A 20,615-nucleotide genomic window follows, 5' to 3' on the forward strand; every position below is an offset into this window, starting at 1 on the left:
CGAAGGATTGAAGATGCACATGAGGGAAATTATTCGACTCTGTTTTCTGAGGTGCTATGACAGATGATTGCATAATTCCAATTTTATTTCTGATTATTTCAATTTTATCTGTAAAGAAATTCATGAAGTCATTACTCTTGAGGTGTGACGTAATATCTGGTTCGGTTGAGGCTTTATTCCTAACCAATTTAGCCACAGTACTGAATAAACATCTAGGATTGTTGTGGTTACTTTCTATGAGTTTACTAAAATATGCTGACCTGGCAGCTTTGAGTGCGTGTTTGTAGCTACAGACACTATCCTTCCATGCACCCTGAAATACTTCTAATTTAGTATTTTTCCACATGCGCTCCATTTTCCGAGCTGCTCTCTTGAGAGCATGAGTGTTATCATTGTACCATGGTGCAGGGCTTATTTTTTTATTTTCTTTAATCGAAGTGGGGCGACAACATCAAGGGTGCTAGAGAAGACTGCATTTAAATTTTTTGTTAATTCATCAAGTTCTTCTGGGCTTTGCGGTTTATTGAGTGTATGAGATAGATCTGGAAGAGTATTAGTGAAGCTATCTTTAGTGGTCGAAAGAATAGTTCTACCTGAACGATAGCGTGGTGTAGATTGAGTAACATTAGCTGATCGCAGCATACAAGAGACGAGGTAATGATCCGAGATGTCATCGCTCTGCTGCAGAATTTCTATATTATCAACATCAACTCCATATGAAAGAATTAAATCTAGCGTATGATTATGGCGATGAGTTGGTCCTGTTACATTTTGTCTGACTCCAAGAGAGTTGAGAATATCAATAAATGCTAATCCCAATGTATCATTTTCATTATCTATGTGAATGTTGAAGTCACCAACAATTAAGGCTCTATCTACAGTAACTACAAGATCTGATAGAAAATTTGAAAATTCACTAAGGAAATCTGAATAAGGCCCGGGTGATCTATACACTGTAGCAAGGGTAAAGGACGACAGAGATTTTTTATTTATATTTGTATTTGACGGTGTCACATTAAGCATTATTAGTTCAAAAGACTTATATTTATATCCTGTCCTCTGAGTAACACCAAAAACTTCACTGTAAATTGTAGCAACACCTCCTCCTCGACCCTTCAGATGAGGCTCGTGTTTATAACAATAACCTGGGGGAGTAGATTCATTTAAACTAATATATTCATCCAGTTTAAGACAGGTTTCAGTCAAACAGAGTGCATCCAAACTATGATCTGTAATAATTTCATTGACAATTAGTGCTTTGGTTGAAATAGATCTAAAGTTTAGTAGCCCTATTTTTATATGATGTGTATTTTTAATTTGTTTGTTTTGTTCAAGTTTGACCTTAATCAAATTTTTTCTAAATGATTTAGTGAGGGTATTGTGTTTGGTAGTTCGGGGTATATCTAATGCTTTGGAAATTCTTTTGTACCCTTCTCTTGACTGATATCTTTCAACAATGAGATCCCTCTGATGCTTTGGGAGCTCTCTGCGGACCATGGCTTTTGCTCTGAGATGCAACTAAGAAAATGTCAGGAAAATCCTACTAGAACAGCTGAACTTTATTTGTGATTAATCAGAGTCACTTTAAATGATGGCAGGTGTGTAATGACTTCTATTTAACACGAGTTTGAATGTGATTGGTTAATTCTGAACACAGCCACATCACCAGTTATAAGAGGGTGTTAGTTTTTGTATTTTTTTTTTCCCGTCAAAGTTTTCAGTTTGTTTTTCAATTGAATTGTTCATGTTATAGGTCACATTAAAGATGGAAAATGTTCTGACATGATTTATCTTTGTCTCATTTTTTACATCACAAGAACCTGGCATTTTAACAGGGGTGTGTAGACTTTTTATATCCACTGTAGATATTGCAGTTTAATTTTCTGTTAATGCGTGAGTCTGGTGAAACCCAAGACTTCTAGATAGAAAGTTCAACCTGTTGGTCAACTGCAGTGCTAAAATAAGATTTTTAAACTTTGGTATATGTGGCTTTAAAGTGTATTTACATGATCAAGACTTTTCAGCATGTCTGCTATCAACATGCAAGCAGTGTCACAGATGAGGAGTAGCCTACATCTAAAGTTCAATAATACAGGTAGCCTACTCCACTAAAATAACTCATTCTGCACTCTACTTATTTGTGCTACAATTAAATACAAGTATAACCATCAGAAATGGTGCACAAATTTTCCAAACTTTCTTTTTAATCTTGCACATTTTGTACACTTTATTATCATGCGTTTACTGGCAGCAGCAACACACTGTCTTTATGCATTTGCATTTGGCAGACGCTTTTACCTAAAGTGACTTACAGTGCACTTATTGCAGGGACAATCCCCCCGGAGCAACCTGGAGTTAAGTGTCTTGCTCAAGGACACAATGGTGGTGACTGTGGGGGTCAAACCAGCAACCTTCTGATTACCAGTTATGTGCTTTAGCCCACTACGCCATCACCACTACAATGATTGATGTATGCAGTCATATATTCACACCTTCAAAATCTCAATCTGTCAAATGTCGGACAGCATTTGTAATAATTATCCATATTTATTATAAAGTTATTTTTTAAATCAGCAGATGAGTTTTCAGATAATGCAGGCCCAGGCCACATCAGTCTTCTTTTTTATTTATAAATCACAAGCTACAAGAAATAAACCAATGACCTCATCAGGATTTATGTCTTGTAATGATAAATAGCACAAAAATTTGAACACAGAATTTGCCAGGCCGTTATGTCATCTTGTGCACCACTGCATCAGTACAATAATCAGATGTCGATAAAAAGCATCTGCCAAATTAATAAATGAAGATAAATTGACTCGTAACATGTGCAGGGGTTCACAACCTCCCGAGTGTCAGAACTTGTACGTCCGGCTTAAGTAGGTGTACAGGTCTTCCTAATAAAGTGCTCAGTGAGTGTATATTGTGATTGTGATTCTTTGTGTCTTTATTTGTTTGTTTTTTACTTCTTAGATCAGAGAAAGACATGCAGAGCAAATAGCACAATTCCATCCCTTTTTTTATTAGACTCTGTGTTTTTGAACATCTTTTAATGTTTACTGTGTCAATAACATTCATGACTCAAACATTCAGGTCACTCAAGTCAAAGTATGATATGTCTACAGAATGTAATATATACAAATGGAACAAATTATTTACACTCAAAAGATTGTAAGTGCCCCTAATAGTGTACTAATTACCACAGATAGTTATGAATGCTGGTACATTATCTCAGTGAGATCATCAGCACATTCCTGACATCTTCTGCTGCATCATTCAGAACTTTCTTCAGCATGTATGAAACTGTCACATAAGACAATCCTGCAGCCGCCACATTGCCTAAATTGTGTTTATAGTGAACAATGAACTGAAACTGAACAGTATTTTTTACTAAAAGAACAAAGCTTTTACACAGCAGGTTTAAGATGATATCTTTGTCCATTCCAACACGCACTCCTGATTTCATCACACTCTTTATAATCTCAATACTCTTCCCAGATCTTTCACTGATCCTCTCCAGAGATTCATCATCCAGACCAAATACAGTCTTGTACTTTTGTATCTCATTTACTAACAGAGCTACATCTGCAGCGACTGAAAGACCAGGAACAGGAACTGCAGCCGCACCAGCAGATAATAAAGCTATTCTTGAAATGTTTTTCTCTAGATATTTCTTCTTTCTCTCAGTAATCTCTGTTGTGATATTCAGTACAGTCAACGTCAGCACATGTCTCTTGTGTTCTGGGAGTTCAGTCTCCATCCTCTCATGCAGTGAATTAAAATCATACTTGTTGAGATCCCTGCCAGAAATCAAGAACACATCAGGATCCTCTACACCGATCTCTCTCAGACCTACAGACACAGAAAAAGGATTAATTTATTATTGAGCATTTGGATCTATTATCACATTGCTGTTAGAGTACCAGAAATAATTAATCTTAAAAAAATTACATTAGCCTGCTACACCATGACATATGTAAGACGTTAAAGTGAATAAACATCAACATCAAACCATTTACACAGTCCTCTCGTATGTTGTCCAGCATCTTTTTCTCATCAAAGTTTTTCTTTCTTCTTTCAGCATCAATACTCAAATCAGTCTTGGAACGAATAAAATAGAAATTCTTCTTCATTCTCTTGATCTCTTTGGCCAGGTCAGCGTGACATTCTCTGAAACGACCTGAAGCAATGATGATGAAAAAATCATAGCGCTCAAACTGAACGTGTTTAAGGTACGTTTGTGTTCCGGTTCCAGGAAGATCCCAGAGTTTCATATTTTCATATTTTGGGTGTTTGTAAGCTTTGGGTTCTGTAGTGGTCTCTACTTCACCAGTTTCAGCTGAATCATCATCGTCATCTCCCAAACCCCTAAAAGCATTGATAAATGTGGACTTTCCAGAACCAGATTCCCCCATCACAGCAATATTAAGCTCTAGACGATCTTGCTGGTCGAGGAAATGTTTGATGGTGTCAACAGCTGATGACAGATCCTGAGTAGATATCAATTCTTTAAGTTCTTCCAGATCCTTCTGAGTTATAACAGAGTCATCTTCTGATGTAGCCATCTATAAAAGTTAAGTACAGAATTGAATGACATTAAAATAAACCAAACTAAAATCACATTTCAAAGTATAGCAACAAGTGACAATCATCAAGATCCAAAACAGATGAGAAAATAACCACTATTGTCAAGTTGTTTTGGTAGTAAACACTACAGTAGCATCCCCATATCATTGAGGAAATTGGGCATGCATCCTCAGTAGTCTGTACATGAACAGCAGAATAGTCTAAGTTTTGTAAAGTTTGGGTAATGCATTCACAATAAACTGGTAAAAATGAATAATCACCCAGAAAATATATATTTTGCAAGAATCCGACAAACAGTCTGGGATGAGTTTAGAAACTTCTAAATGGTTACAAAAAATTGGAAAATGCAATAAGGTTCCAACATCTTTACTGCCTTTAAAGGGAACAGTGTTCTTTACCCCAATATATTGCCCTAAAATATCAATTTAATCTAAGCATTGTCATTTTAATTGATATAAGTGTTTAAAAATAATCTTCAGAAATACAGAACGTCTCGGTTACTGTCATAACCTCCATTCCCTGATGGAGGGAATGAGAAGTTGTGTCGATGTAGTGACACTAGGGGTCGCTCTTGGGAGCCCCAAACACCTCTGATCTTTGAGAAAAGGTGAATGGGAATTGGCAAGTGGAATTTGCATGCCACTCCCATGGACATCCGGATATAAAAGTAGCTGGCTCGCAACCACTTATTCAGGTTTTGTGCTGAGGAGCCGGGACGGGTTCTCGGACATTTCAGTGGGTAGTACAGAGTTGTGGCAAGAGGAACACAATGTCTCGTTCCCTCCATCAGGAAACGTCCCCCAATGCCCCAAAAAAATAATATAGTTCCCCAAATCCCTGTGGATAGGGGGGATCAGTAAGGTAGCAGGCCGCACCAGCCGCCTTTTAATGCTTTTTATTCACATCAGGGAAGTTGTTCTTTTCCTTTCCTTTTCTTTCAGGAGGAAAAGACACTACGGAGACCACACCCTGACTGAAGGGGAGGTTAACATGTGGCAATACGTCACATGGGTTCAACAGCTGCACATGGAAGAGGCGCCGTTTTGGGTGCGGCGAAAACAAAACAAAAGGGAACTCAAGATTCTCCTCCCGGCCCAACGGGGGTCAGGATTGTCTGGATACCAGCTCCAGGGTTCGGCAGACATCTTCCTCCCTGGGTCGTCTGTCACAGGGGTGCTTAGGAGCCTTCTTCGAGGTCTTAGCAGTGGAATGTAAGGCGGGGGGCATCAGCTTCCTGCGGAGGGCTCTATGTTGGGGCCAAGGACTTGGGTCGGGCTGCGGCGGAGCCGTCTGCATCTTTGCAGTTTCAGGGGGATGCCCTTGTGGAGCAGACGGGGTGCGGGATCTTGAGCCATGCCGGGGAAAGATGTGCTGAATTGCCTCCGTTCCAGTGGATTCCGCCAGGTGGCATAATTTAGCAAGTGCACCGCAAACGCCTCATCCATCTGAGGAATTTACGTATATCCCTTGGCCACCCCACCATCGAGGGTGGTGAGAGTTCAGGTTCGAACCATCCAAAAATGCTGCTTTAAAGTGACTTTGGCCCAGACACGTGAGGCAGTGATTGTGGCCATCAGAAGCGGAGAGATAATGACCGCATCCAGGAATTACACAAAGACAGAAAGGCATCTTTAAAAAGACTCCGTTAGTCCGTCAGTGCATGCTCTTTTAGTCCGAAAATATACTCTTTTCTGGCACAGGAAATATAGTCTTTTAGCTGTCGAAGTGCCCAGGGGCGTACACTGCATCAATCGTGCAGAGGGAGAGAAAGCCACCGAAATGCGCCATATATCCAACAGCATATGCTTGTTCACATGAGGTAAATGGAACGGCAGTGGAACTCGCTGTTTAACACCACTCGGCTCTAAAGAAAAAAGCTGAATGAATGGTTGCGAGGCAGCTCCTGTACTCAAATATCCGGGGGAGCAAATTCCACTCACTGATTCCCATTCGCTTTTTCTCAACTATCAGAGGTGTTTGGGGCTCCCAAGAGCGACCCCTAGTGTCACTACATCGAAACAATGTTGAGTGAGTGACAGATAGGGAACTTATTCTTACCTTTACACTTCAGAGCAAGCGTCACAATCAGTTATATTCTCTACACCAAAGTAATGATAGTAGATGAAGATGTGATGTGTTTTTCCTATGAAAGTAAAACAGTAACAGACAGAAATGTAAACAGATGATGATCCACACAAACTCTTTATATATTATTGCTATAGATCACCATAGTAACATGGATAAGAGGAAACTAAAGGTTTGGTCTCAAGTTCAGTTCCTGACACCAATATATTATATACTTAATATCAAATACAATACAATACAATATAATATAATATAATATAATATAATATAATATAATGCAATTATATGTCAGTTTCAGTTCAGTTCTCTACAGACAAAATTACTGCATTTTTTACTTCACATTCATTCTTAGCTCTACATTTTATTTTCACACATTTAATCTCTGCAAGTTATGTGTTGATTTCCATCTTTGACCATTTCTGATTGATGACTCTTTATAGGTCTGTTTGAATCATGAGACACTAGAAATTAATAACAGAAATATCAGACTATCTTCATATACAGTTTATAGGGCAGATAAGGGCTAGTTGTCACACTTTGTGCTGCAGTAAATACGTTTGATTGAAAGTCAATTTCTGTCTAGTGAAAACTTTGAAGTCTTGACTACAAAACAGCTGTTGAACATTTTCACCATTATTGACCAGGAAAAAAGATACAGTTCATTGAACACATGTTGAACTTTAGTGACAACTTGCCCCAATTTAAAAAAGTAAAACAATATATGGCACAAAAGGTCATAAAACAACAAAAATGAAAAAGCTAGTAGGTTGCACTACTATTTGATAATAAATGAATAGATAAGTACGGTATCTTGTTGTTTTGCCATCATGTTAGTGCAGCTGCAGATAGATGCAAGCCCGGTTCTGCTGGGTTGTGAATGTTAGAGTGCCCTCAATTGAATATGTAAGCTGAATAATACTGTATATTGGCATTTTTACTTGAATCCCGTCTGACACACACACAAAACTAATAAACATGTATGATCTTGCAGATCAGTGTGTCCTGATTTGCAGGCAGATCATTCTGCTTTCATGCCTCTATTGTACAATTGATCATTTGGTTAGTAAAGATTTCCACTCTCACATAAAGAATTTCATAGTGGCATTATCTCATTTATTTGACCAGGTTTCGATTTCTGCTTCGGGATAAAGTGGCACATAACTGCTGGTCAGTTTCCCAAAGCCAAATCCACACCTTAAATATTTCATTAAACATGATTTAATCTAATATATTGGGCAAAATCTCAATTTATGCAGGACAAATATATATATTTTTTGTTAAATGCATGGTTAAACCCAGAACCGCTGCTCCTTACACGTATACACAGTCTGTGTAGGGCACCATCTTATCTACTGGCTGCTCTTACTCGCACGTTATACGCACTTCAAGGACTCGAAAGCAGTTGCAGATCACAGATGATCACTTCACGCTCATATGACGTGATCCTGTCCCACCTCCCCCCCCCAGTTTTCTGGGTCGGTTGTGTCAATCAGGTCCAGTTTAAACTGAAAATAGCAAATTTGCACGTATGCGAGTTTCCGTGCCAACGCACATATGTTTTATCACTTGTAGAGGCGTGTTTGATGACATGTTTAAAGTAAATAAAGAAAAATTTAGAACAGAATTTTTAAGGCATTATTTGAAGATGTTCAATGACATGTGTGCTAACAGAGAAATATTTGACTGATTACAAATGATAATGTCGCCCTATAGTCTATGAAGATATAATTGCACTATAATACAAACATCAAGATTTCAATGATATTAAAATAAATACATACATTTTTATTTTATTTGAAAGTTAAAAGTGTTTATTCACCTTGTGAAGGGCTTGAACAGAGGAAATATCCGCAGCAACTCTCTGAGGTCTCTGCATGTGTGTTAATCTTCTGTGTACACATGAAAATCTTTTCTAATAAGTCACATGGGTCATGAGTTTTTAGGGGAGGGGAGGGGGAGGAAGTGTTTGAGACGTTACCGATTCAGTGTTATTGCTGTATATAATGACATTTGCTTTTAAAAATACTCTTTATGTCTGTCGTCCATTTGCCATGTCAGTTACTGCTCAACATAGTATTTACTGGTAAAAACATCATTGTTCTTCCAGTACACAAAAGATACACACATAGATTGCTGAAATCATCTTTGTCATTGTCAGTAGATGAGGATAATGACACAGAGGGGAATTATAGTAGTAATACATTTAATAAGACAAGTACTGTATATACAGTTATAGTCTGATAAACTCATAATCACATTTTGGCTAGTGCTATCACATGTTCTTTTATGATCAATAGGTATGGAATTGTGTTATATGCCCTGCATGACTGTCTCTGCCCATTTATTCAAATCATCTTTTTTTAGACTCTGTCTTTTGTGTATTCTGGTTAGACCTGTTTTGAGAGTCAATGAGAGACGGAGAAGGAAAAACAAAAGCAGGATTATGAGTCGTATTTCTTACCCCTGAAAGTGTTTTGAGTTCATGAACAGGATATTTGAGGTTACTTAAGAGGGTGTCTGGAGGATCTATTCATGTTTACAGGGGCAGTGATGATAACATTCAAGTCTAGGCAAAGTTTAAGACAATATTTTGTGTATTTTATTGCAGTAACTAAATGTGAGAATAAAATGCTGCTATTTACACAAGATAATTAGAGGGATACAGTGTCATCTTCAGGTGTCAAAACTCATTTGTTTTAATCTCCACTTATAATGTGATGTTCAGTCATCTCTATTGTATGTTTTTATCTCCATTTATACAACTTATATATGACTTAGAAAATGTGTCCATACAAAGACAACAAACTCCATATAGTCAGGTATTATTATTAAATCAGAATACCACCCTGGTGATCTGTATACTGTAACAAGTGCAAAAGATGACAGAGATTTTTATATTTATATCTGACTGTCACATTTAACTAATGCATTTGTATGGCAATGTGAATTACATGCTACAGCAAAGACACTTTAAACATCTTATATATTAAATACAGAAAGATTAGTAAATGTATTGTGACATAACAAGCATTTAATGTATCTGTGTCAATTATTGATTTCTTTATATTCTGTGCAGATTACATAATGCCAAGCATTTGAGGTTAAATGTAGTGGAGGAATGGGTTTCAGCTATTATGTGTTTGAATTATTAAACACAATTTATTTTACTTGTACTGGACAATAAATTAGAGCTTCTTTATTTGTGTAACACACCGTGAGACAAACATTACAATTCAACAAACCTGTGACTTAGACAAGGTTTCCAAACAAAGACAACAAACTCCATATAGACAGGTATCATTTATTGAACTTTATTCTTTATTATAATTCATTTTCTCAGTTAAAAAAATACACAATAGAAAGACAAATAAAGAAACATCTGATAATAAAGCCCAACATTTATATGAACAGATAACTATCCCATTTATAAACAAGTTTCACTGGATGAATTATTCCTCTATAATTATTGGAGTATATGATCATGTACACATAAATCAACACAGTTCTGTGAATAAAAGCAGTTACACAATAACTGTTTAACAAGTTTAAAAAATAACCATTAAAAATGTCAGAATTCCTCACATTTATACTTATTCGAGTTATACTCTAATTTTATTTATGCATTTGGCAGATGCTTTTATCCAAAGGGACTTACAGAGCACTTATTACAGGGACAATCCCCCCGGAGCAACCTGGAGTTAAGTGTCTTACTCAAGGACACAATGGTGGTGGCTGTGGGGATCGAACCAGCAACCTCCTGAGTACCAATGTATTATACAGAGCACTTATTACAGGGACAATCCCCCCGGAGCAACCTGGAGTTAAGTGCCTTACTCAAGGACACAATGGTGGTGGCTGTGGGGATCAAACCAGCAACCTTCTGATTACCAGTTATGTGCTTTAGCCCACTACACCACCACCACTCCATTTTATTATTGTCAGATTATTTTACTATTATAAAGGTATGTAAATCAAATTAGAGTCATATTGATTATTACAATTCTAATATATATTAAAAGTTAGCAAAAAAAAATGTAAGTACCCCCAAACAGTGCAGAACAATAGAACAGTGATGAACGCTGGAAGAAATGAAGCTACTGGAGCCTAAAATCTGTCTGATTTAATTACATTGATGCCAGAAGCACATTCTTGGCATCTTCAGCTATTTCTTTCAGTATTTTCTTCAGCATGTATGAAACTGCCAGAAAAGACAATCCTCCAGCCACAGCTTGGCCTATCATGGGTATAAAACTAACAACACGCTCAACAGCTTCTTCTGTCACATAAAGAGAGCTTTGTTTCAGCAGATGGATCATTGAAGCAGTAGTTATTCCTTCACGCACAACTGATGTCATCACACTCATTAGAAACTCAATACTCTTCCCAGATCTTTCACTGATCTTCTTCAGAGATTCATCATCCAGACCAAATGCAGTCTTGTACTTTAGTGTCTCATTTACTAAGAGACCTATATCTACAGCAACTGAAAGACCAGGAACAGGAACTGCAGCCGCACTAGCAGATAAAAAAGCTACACTTAAAATGTCTTTCTCTAGAGATTTCTTCTTTCTCTCAATAATCTCCGTTATGATATTTGGTAAAGTCAACATCAGCACATGTCTCTTGTGTTGTGGGAGATCAGACTTTATCCTCTCATGCAGTGAATTAAAATCATACTTGTTGAAATACCAACCAGAAATCAAGAACACAACAGGATCCTCTACACCGATCTCTCTCAGACCTACAGACACAGAAAACACATGATTATAAGACACTGCTTATATTAATGATAATTATATTACTCATAAACAATCATCTTTGCTTGTTGCATCATTTTAGTGTTATTAATTATATTGTATTATAAATATGAGCGATACATTTATTCATAACACAGCAGTAAATTAAAGGTTAAAGACTGTTTCCTGAACACTCATCAGTTGAACTGATCAATGGCACAGTTAGCCGTCATCAATGATTCATTTATTACATTATTTTATTAATTATTGAAGTTAGTAGTATTCAGCTGGTCATGTCATCACAACATGGCAGCCCCCATGAGGCGACCCGCTCCATGTAAAATAAAACAGATTATATTAATGTACTGATGAAATCTGAACTTCATGTGAGTGTTCATGATTTTAAACAGATTCATGAAAGTACTTTTCTTATAAATAATGAAAATTACTGAGTGCAGCTTTAAACTGGGATTCGAGAAATTAGTTCAACAGTGAATAAAGTTCACACTTCAAAACACTGTCATGTAATAAACAGAATCAACAAACCGTTGACACAGTCCTCTCGTATGTTGTCCAGCGTCTTTTTCTCATTAAAGTTTTTTCTTCGCTTTGCAGCATCAATACTGGAGTCAATCTTGGAACGAATAAAATAGAAATTCTTCTTCGTTCTCTTGATCTCTTTGACCAGGTCAGTGTGGTATTTTCTGAAACGATCTGAAGCGATGATGATGAAAAAATCATAGCGCTCAAACTGAACGTGTTCAAGATACTCATGAGCTTTGAACTTTGGTGTTCCGATTCCAGGAAGATCCCAGAATTTCACATTTTCATATTTTGGGTGTTTGTAAGCTTTGGGTTTTTTAGTAGTCTCCACTTCACCAGTTTCAGCTGAATCCTCGTCTTCATCTTCATCTCTCAAACCCCTAAAAGCATTGATAAATGTGGACTTTCCAGAACCAGATTCCCCCGTCACAGCAATATTAAGTTCTACACGATCTTGCTGGTCGAGGAAATGTTTGATGGTGTCAACAGCTGATGACAGATCCTGAGTAGATATCAATTCTTTAAGATCTTCCAGCTCCTCCTGAGTTATAACAGAGTAATCTTCTGATGTAGCCATCTATAAAAAATTATTGTCAATAGAAATGCATGACATTAAAATGAAGCACATAAAATGCCAATTTAAAATATAATCACAAGTGTCAATCACTGAGATCCAAACAGATTACGGAGTTGCAGTAGCATCCCATATCACTGTAGATTGAGTAAGTTTGACATGTTTCCAAAGTAAACCGATAGAGGAGGAGTTATGTACATGAGCAAATGAATGCGTACAGCGTTTATGTAATACTTAACGCCTTACACCGTTTAGAAAACAGCGTTTGAAATCTTAATACGGCGATACAAAACACGTGAATTCTGATCCTCTTGGCTTTCCATACTCCTCTATCGTGTTTGAGGTATCTACGGCAAGTCGGAGGATTCAAATCATTAACAGCAACAAGGAACTTTGTTTCACATTGTAAACACACATTAAATGACTGCAGACGACTTTTGCCTAACTAAGCTGATATTCACTAACCAAGACCCTATTTACTAACTTTAATTCACAAATTGGTATTCACTTACTGCAGTGTGTGTGTGTGTGTGTGTGTTTGTGTCTGAGTGTGTGTGAGAGTGTGTGTGTGTGTGTTTGTGTGTGAGAGAGAGAGAGAGAGAGTGTGTGTGTGTGTGAGTGTGTGTGAGCGTGTGTGTGTGTGTGAGTTTGTGTGTGAGTGTGTGTGTGAGAGTGAGTGTGTGTTTGTGTGTGAGAGAGAGAGAGAGAGAGAGAGAGTGTGTGTGTGTTTGTGTGTGTGTGAGTGTGAGAGTGTGTGAGATTGTGAGAGAGTGTGTGTGTGGAAGCACTGGACAGGCTGCCGCAGGTCGAAACCAACGATGCCCTGGAGGAAACTCAGAAGGCAGTCAGACAACTGTCAAACGGAAAGGCGCCAGGATCGGATGCGATTCCGCCAGAGATATACAAGAATGGCGGCATCCAGCTCCTCTGGCGATTGACTTTTTCAAGAAATTTGGATGCAGGGCCAAATTCCTCAGGATTTCAAAGACGCAACCATCGTCCATCTTTACAAAAAGAAAGGCAATCGTCAAATCTGTGACAATCACAGAGGAATTTCACTCCTGAACATCGCTGGCAAAATCCTGGCCAGGATTCTTCTCAACCGCCTTACAACACATCTGGAATCAGGCCTTCTGCCCGAAACACAATGCGGCTTCCGCAAAGAACGGAGCACCGTGGACATGATCTTCGCAGTTCGTCAACTCCAAGAAAAATGTCAGGAGCAAAATGTCAGTCTCTTCACAGCATTCATCGACCTCACAAAAGCCTTCGACACTATAAACAGAGATGGCCTATGGAAAATCATGCAGAAATACGGCTGTCCAGACAAATACATTCAAATCGTCCGTGGACTGCACGACGGTATGCTCGCCCACGTTATCGACAATGGTGTCGCTTCGGAACCCTTTCCTGTCACCACCGGAGTTAAACAAGGATGTGTTCTTGCTCCAACACTCTTCAGTCTCGTTTTCTCCGCAATGTTGTGGGACGCCTACAAAGACGAGAACCCCGTCATCAAACTCCGTTACCGCACAGATGGGAAACTGTTCAACCTGCGAAGGCTTCAAGCAGTGACGAAGGTCTCCTTTGAACATGTGCGCGAGATGCTCTTTGCAGACGACTGCGCTCTTAATGCCACCACCGCAATGGATATGCAAAGAAGTTTGGACTTGTTCTCCGCCGCCTGTGACAACTTCGGACTAGCAATCAGTACAGAAAAGACAGTTGTGATGCATCAACCTGCTCCTGGCACACCCTATGTAGAACCGGTATTGAGCATCAACAATCAAGTTCTATCTGCCGTCGAGAAATTTACCTATCTTGGAAGCACCTTCTCTCGACACGTGTTGATCTACGATGAAGTTATTTCCCGAATCTCAAAAGCCAGCTGCAACTTAGGACGCTTACGCTCATCTGTTTGGAATCGCCGTGGAATTAACTTGTCTGTGAAGTTACGGATGTACAAGGCCGTCGTCCTGTCCTCCATGCTGTATGGCTCGGAAACGTGGACTGTCTAGAAAACTGCCAGAAAACTGAACCACTTCCATCTCAATTGCCTGCGGCGCATCCTCAACATCACGTGGCAGGACAGAATCCCGGACACTGAAGTCCTGGAGAGAACGAATCTACCCAGTGTCTTTACAATGCTGAAACAAATTCAGCTGCGCTGGAGTGGATACGTCGCACGCATGTCGGACGAGCGATTACCAAAGCGCATCTTCTATGGAGAACTGGAGAATGGAGCTCGATCACGCTGCGGGCAAAAGAGACGTTACAAGGATACGCTGAAGACAACACTCAAGGATTTCGGGATTGACCCCAACAACTGGGAAGTAAACACGCAGGATCGCAACGCCTGGAGGACTGCTGTAAAATCCGGAGCCACCAACTTCGAAGCCAGTCGGATTGCTGCAGCCAAAGAAAAACGACAATAAAGAAAAGGAGGAACCCGAATCCCAATTGCTACTGCTGCTGCACCACTTCCGGTTTGCCCCCACTGCAACCGGACATTCAGAGCATGCATTGGGCTGGTCGGACACTTCCGCGTTCACCAACGACAAAATGTTGCTGATCAATGAACATATCTTCCCTTCCCCTCCCCTACCTACGATGGTGACGAAAGCTGGTCTTCTTCGAAAACGAAGGACGAACTTCCGTGTGTGTGTGTGTGTGTGTGAGAGAGAGTGTGAGTGTGTGTGAAAGTGTGTGAGTGTGTGTGAGTGTGTGTGAGTTTTTGTGAAAGTGTGAGAGTGTGTGAGAGTGTGTGTTGCTAATCTTACAGAAGGATTTATTTATTGTTTACAGACATAATTGCTGTTGGCCAGTTTGTCAACTTTTCTTTTTATTATGCAAATGTATATTGCATGAGATATTGTCAGATTCACAATGAAATCTTGAAGATTGTTAATTTAAAAGTTGAATCAGACAGTGCTGGACATCGATCATTGCTGATATGTCGTGGATACATGGGTTGAGTTGTCTTCTAGTGATTGTTCTGTACACAGATGGCAGATATTCTACAATATATATTTTTCTATATTGTCTTTTCTATATTTCTATATCTTTCTATAATTATCTATAGTCAAAAGATGTTTAAGGTAAGTTGTGGTTATATTATTTAGTGATATTTCATTGACAACACGCTTTAATACATCATTTCTGCATCATGTAAAACTTGTATGATCTACAAAGGCTGCAGTCATTTAATGTGCGTTTGCAATGTGAAACAACGGCTGTCTCTCGTTTGGAAGGATGCGTCTTCCGGAGGTTGTATTTCTCGGCTGCATACGTCATCTAGGATGTCTCGTTTCAGAAAAGAGAGCTGGACACTTCGAATGCATCCTTATGCAGAACTTATTCTTACCTTTACACTTCAGAGCAAGCGTCACAATCAGTTATACTCTCAACACCAAAGTAATGATAGTAGATGAAGATGTGATGTGTTTTTCCTATGAAAGTAAAACAGTAACATAGACAGAAGAGTAAACAGATGATGATCCACACAAACTCTTTATATTTTATTGCTATAGATCACCATAGTAACATGGATAAGAGTAAACTAAAGGCTTGGTCTCAAGTTCAGTTCCTGACACCAATATATTATATACTTAATATCAAATATAATATAATATAATATAATATACTATACTATAATATTATATAATATAATATAATATAATATAATGCAATTATATGTCAGTTTCAGTTCAGTTCTCTACAGACAAAATTACTGCATTGTTTACTTCATATCCATTCTTAGCTCTACATTTTATTTTCACACATTTAATCTCTGCAAGTTCCCCTTCTGTCACTCACTCGACGTTGTGTCGAATTAAGTGACAAAAGGGGACACAAGGGGTCTTCCTGTGATGCTAAACGTACCTCTGAACCTGAGAAAAGGCCAATGTCAAGTTGGTAGACAGAATTTGCATGCCCCACCCCGGACATATGGGTATAAAGGGAAGTGGGGCAGCGAGTGCCAGTCAGAATTTTTCTTCGGAGCCGAACGGTTGTGCAACAGGAAGCTCTTTCATTCACCTCTACTGGCGATAAGCACTGCTGTTGGAACTACGGCGCATTTCCAGCTGGCGTTCTCTCTCTCAGCAAGCTGTGCAGTCTATGCCCCTGGGCACTTCGATAGCGCTTCCATTGCCTGAAAGAGTGTTTCTCCTCCTAAAAAGAGTTTATTTCAACTAAAAGAGTTTGAGTTCCCACTCATAAAAGAGCAATACACAGCAGGCGTTGAACGTCCTTTTCAGGACGTGTCTTTTTAAAGATGTCTTTCCGCCTCTGTGTAGTTCCTGGATGCAGTTGATTTCTCTCCACTTCTGATGGTCATAAAAGCTGCCTCGCATGCCTGGGCTGCGATCACATACAGGCAGCGTTTTATGAATGGTTCATGTTCTCAGTGCGAGAACATAGCCATGGCAACATTGCGGTCGTGGCTTTCTTTTCTAACAAGAGAAAGCCACTACTGCCGCCTTCTGCGTCGTTCCTTTGAGGACGACCCGGCTGGCGATGAAGGCAATATGGGGATAACGACGGGCTTGGTTTCACTGGGTAAATCCACATGAACCACCCGCCCCCCGGCATGCGGCCAGCCGGCATTCTCCCTTGAACCCCCGGAATTGGATGACGACAGCGCCACTGCATCGGAGAGCGTCACAGCGGCATCTGATGCTGTTACCTCCACTAGGCTGCCACCTTCGGGTCTGCTCGCCCAGTCTGAGGCTGATGCGCAGATGTCCGCTATGCTTTCCCGGGCCGCAGTAAGCGCGAGGCTGGCCTGGAGCCTCCCCCCCTCACGGCTACTCGATCGGTTACTCGAGTCAGGGCACCACTCATAGCCACGCCTCCCCCCCGGTGCATGACAAGCTGACGTGGTCGTGGAGGGCACCTTTTACTGCCCGGAACCGACCCCTCCGCACATCCACTCTCACTACCCTGGATGGCGGGGCGGCCCATGGGTACACAGAGGTCCCCCAGGTGGACAGAGCAGTTGCGATTCACTTGTGTCCAGATAACACCGCCACCTGGCGGGACCGCCCGGTACTCCCCTCCAGAGCCTGTAGAATGACATCATCACTGACCTCGAAAGTCTACAGCGCCACTGGGCAGGCCGCCTCCGCCCTGCATGCCATGGCTCTCCTGCATGTTCACCAAGCCAAGGCACTCAATGATCTGCACCTGGGTAGTTCCGACCCCGACGTGCTGCAGGAACTGCGCTCTGCCACCGACCTCGATCTCAGAGTCACGAAGGTCACAGCGCAGGCACTCGGGCGGGCGATGGCCACCCTCTTGGTCCAGGAGCATCACCTCTGGCTGAAAATGGTCGAGATGCGCAACGTTGACAAGAAACACTTTCTCAATGCCCCCATCTCCCGGCTTGGCCTCTTCGGCAACACCGTCGATGACTTTGCCCAGCAGTTTTCGGTGGTGAATAAGCAGATGGCACATCTTGCTGCAGCACCGCCAAACCAGCGCGCCCCACCTGCTCGCCGAGGGCGTCCCCTTGTGGCTAAACAACAGGTAGCTCCGCCTCAACCCGGGCCCAGCTCTCAGCCCCAGCGTCGAGCACCTCGCAGGCGGTGTACGCCCCCCCGTCTCTGTGACCCCTTCCAGGACCAGGAAAGCTCCGAAGCGCTCCTGCGATGGGCGACCCAGGCAGTCAGATGTTCGCTCAGGAGCTGGTACCAAGACCACTCCGTCCCCGGTGGAGGGCCAGGAGGAGAATCCTTGTATCATTTGCCACACCACCTTCGGGCTGCGGCACCCACATTCTCAATAAAGATCAATTTCCTCACTCCCTGGGTCATCCAGTCGGTGCGCGCCATTCTCACGGCCTCGATCTCAGGCCCCAAAACTCTACAGTTCTCTCACCTCCGGTCCCGCGACTGCTCAGCCCCGGCAGGCCAGTGCTGACGAGTTCTGAAGACGCCTCTCTTGGACCCATTCCTCAGTCTCTAACCCGCCCCCTGCCGGGTGCGCGAAGCAAGGTAAGTGCTTTGAGGCTCTTCTGCCTCCCGACGTGCTATTACCCAAGCCCCGCCTGGTACGTTAAAAACGATCGTCCCGTTAGTGCCCCTCGCGCAGAGTTTGGATGTGTGGCTTTCACTTCCCAATCCGTCGTGCTGGCCGGCCAGGATAATCTGACTCGGCTACGCGATTAAGTTCGATTAAGAGCAGAGATCACGACCCTGCTCCTCAAGGATGCAATAGAGCCCGTCCCACTAGCCGAGATGGATAAGGGTTTCTACTGCCCTTATTTCATCGTACCCCAAAAAAAAGCGGCAGGCTGCGACCAATCTTGGACCTGCAAGTTCACAACCTGGCATTACACTCATGTTCAAAATGCTCATGCAGAAACAGATTCTTACCTGCATTCGACAGCAAGATTGGTTTGCGGCGGTAGCCCTGAAGGACGCATACTTCCACGTCTCCATTCTGCCTCGATACCGACCCTTCCTACGGTTCGTGTTCGACGGCCAGGCGTATCAGTACAAGGTCCTCTCCTTCGGCCTGTCCCTGTCCCCTCACGTCTTCACGAAGAACGCAGAGGTAGCTCTTGTCCCGCTAAGGGAAGTGGGCATCCGCATACTCAACTACCTCAATGACTGGCTCATCCTGGCTCACTCGAGAGAGTTACTGTGCGCTCACAGGGACCTGGTGCTCAGGCACCTCAGCCATCTAGGGCTTTAGGTCAACTGGGAAATGAGCAAGCTCGTCCTGGTTCAGAGCATCTCTTTTCTCGGCATAGAGTTAGACTCAGTCTCAATGACAGCGCGTCTCACCAACGAGCGCGCTCAGTCAGTCAGCCACTCGGGTTGATGCATATGAGACAGCTTCATCACTGGCTATAGACTCGAGTCCTGAGATGGGCATGGCGCCACAGAACATACCATGTGACAATCACCCCTTCTTGCCATCAGACTTTCAACCCTTGGCCAGACCTCAGCTTTCTGCGGACTGGAGTCCCCCTTGCAGCAGGTGTCCAGACTTGTCGTGGTGACCACAGACACCTCTTGACAGGGTTGGGGCGCCCTGTGGCGGCGTGCGCTCTCGTCATATGTTACGACTCGCCCGCCATCTCCTCCTTTGTTAGCCTCCTTCAAGAGGGTTGGGGACCTGCATGCGTTCTCTGTCAGCGACACTTGCCTGGAATTCGGTCCGGCACATTCTCATGTTATCCTGAGGCCGCGATCAGGCTATGTGCCCGAGGTTCCTACGACCCCCTTCAGGGACCAGGCTGTGAGCCTCGTTGCTGTGTCCGGTACACGCTTTGTGTATCTATTTGGACCACACAGAGCTCTAGATGTTCTGAGCAGCTCTTTGTCTGCTTCGGTAGATGGCGGAAAGGGAACGGCATCTCCAAACAGAGGTTAGCTCACTGGGTCTTTGATACTATTTCCTTAGCTTATCACACCCAGCCCATGCCCGCCCCCTTGCTGGTTTGAGCACACCCTACCAGAAGTGTGGCATGCTCGTGGGTACTGGCCCATAGCACCTCCTTAGCAGACATCTGCAGTGCAGTGGGCTGGGCAACACCCAATACCTTTGCCAGATTTTACAATCTCAGGGTCGAGTCGGTCTCGTCCCGTGTTTTGACAGGTCCGAGCCGGTAGAACTCAGTAACGCGGCACAACCGACCGGGTGTTCCGCTTGCACACAGCACCCTTCACCAAACTGATCCAGTGCACCTTCTATCCCAGGTTAGCCACTAAGCATCGCTACCTGGATGTTCTCCTCCCTAGCCTTCTGACCGGTGAATTCAGTGGAGTAATTCACGACCAGACCCACTACGAGTCACAGGTGCTCTGTACTGGGGTCGGGCTCCACGGGCTTAGTTCCCTTTTCAGGCAAACTCCCCGTGATGTATTTCCTGCGGTACGGTCCCCCTGTTGGCGGACCCGCATTTCCCTTGGGCAGCCCCGCTGCCCCGGTCGCCGTGCTTGTAGAGTCCCCCCTCATTAGGCTGGACCTACCACCGCGCCATTTCCAACGTACGGCTTCACAACCCTTGTGGTTATTTGCCATATGTTACTTCCCCCTAGACTGGGCAGGATGTGGCCTACGCAGGGTCTTTTCCCCCT

The 20,615-nt window shown here is 42.2% G+C and overlaps 2 protein-coding genes across 2 annotated transcripts in view; both read right to left on the bottom strand.

Annotated features, from left to right (window-relative positions):
- Positions 1 to 2,858: 2,858 nt before the first annotated feature.
- Positions 2,859 to 8,559, bottom strand: LOC127628008 (interferon-inducible GTPase 5-like). Its single transcript, XM_052104661.1, has 4 exons — positions 8,492 to 8,559; positions 6,646 to 6,730; positions 4,013 to 4,565; positions 2,859 to 3,852 (listed from the first exon to the last, which is right to left on the bottom strand). Exons 3-4 carry the CDS (start codon positions 4,563 to 4,565, stop codon positions 3,227 to 3,229), a joined length of 1,179 nt encoding a protein of 392 aa, XP_051960621.1. The 5' UTR covers positions 6,646 to 6,730; positions 8,492 to 8,559; the 3' UTR covers positions 2,859 to 3,226.
- A 1,454-nt stretch (positions 8,560 to 10,013) lies between these two features.
- LOC127628006 (interferon-inducible GTPase 5-like) overlaps positions 10,014 to 20,615 on the bottom strand; it is a 31,732-nt gene continuing 21,130 nt past the window's right edge. Inside the window, exons 3-5 of the mRNA XM_052104658.1 lie at positions 15,890 to 15,974; positions 11,955 to 12,528; positions 10,014 to 11,413 (exon numbers count right to left, since the gene is read on the bottom strand). Coding sequence (XP_051960618.1) covers positions 10,797 to 11,413; positions 11,955 to 12,528 — 1,191 coding nt within the window. The 5' untranslated portion in view covers positions 15,890 to 15,974 and the 3' untranslated portion in view covers positions 10,014 to 10,796. The remainder of the gene's footprint in view (positions 11,414 to 11,954; positions 12,529 to 15,889; positions 15,975 to 20,615) is intronic.

This window comes from Xyrauchen texanus, chromosome 34 (genome assembly GCF_025860055.1).
Source record: "Xyrauchen texanus isolate HMW12.3.18 chromosome 34, RBS_HiC_50CHRs, whole genome shotgun sequence".
Taxonomy (NCBI): domain Eukaryota; kingdom Metazoa; phylum Chordata; class Actinopteri; order Cypriniformes; family Catostomidae; genus Xyrauchen; species Xyrauchen texanus.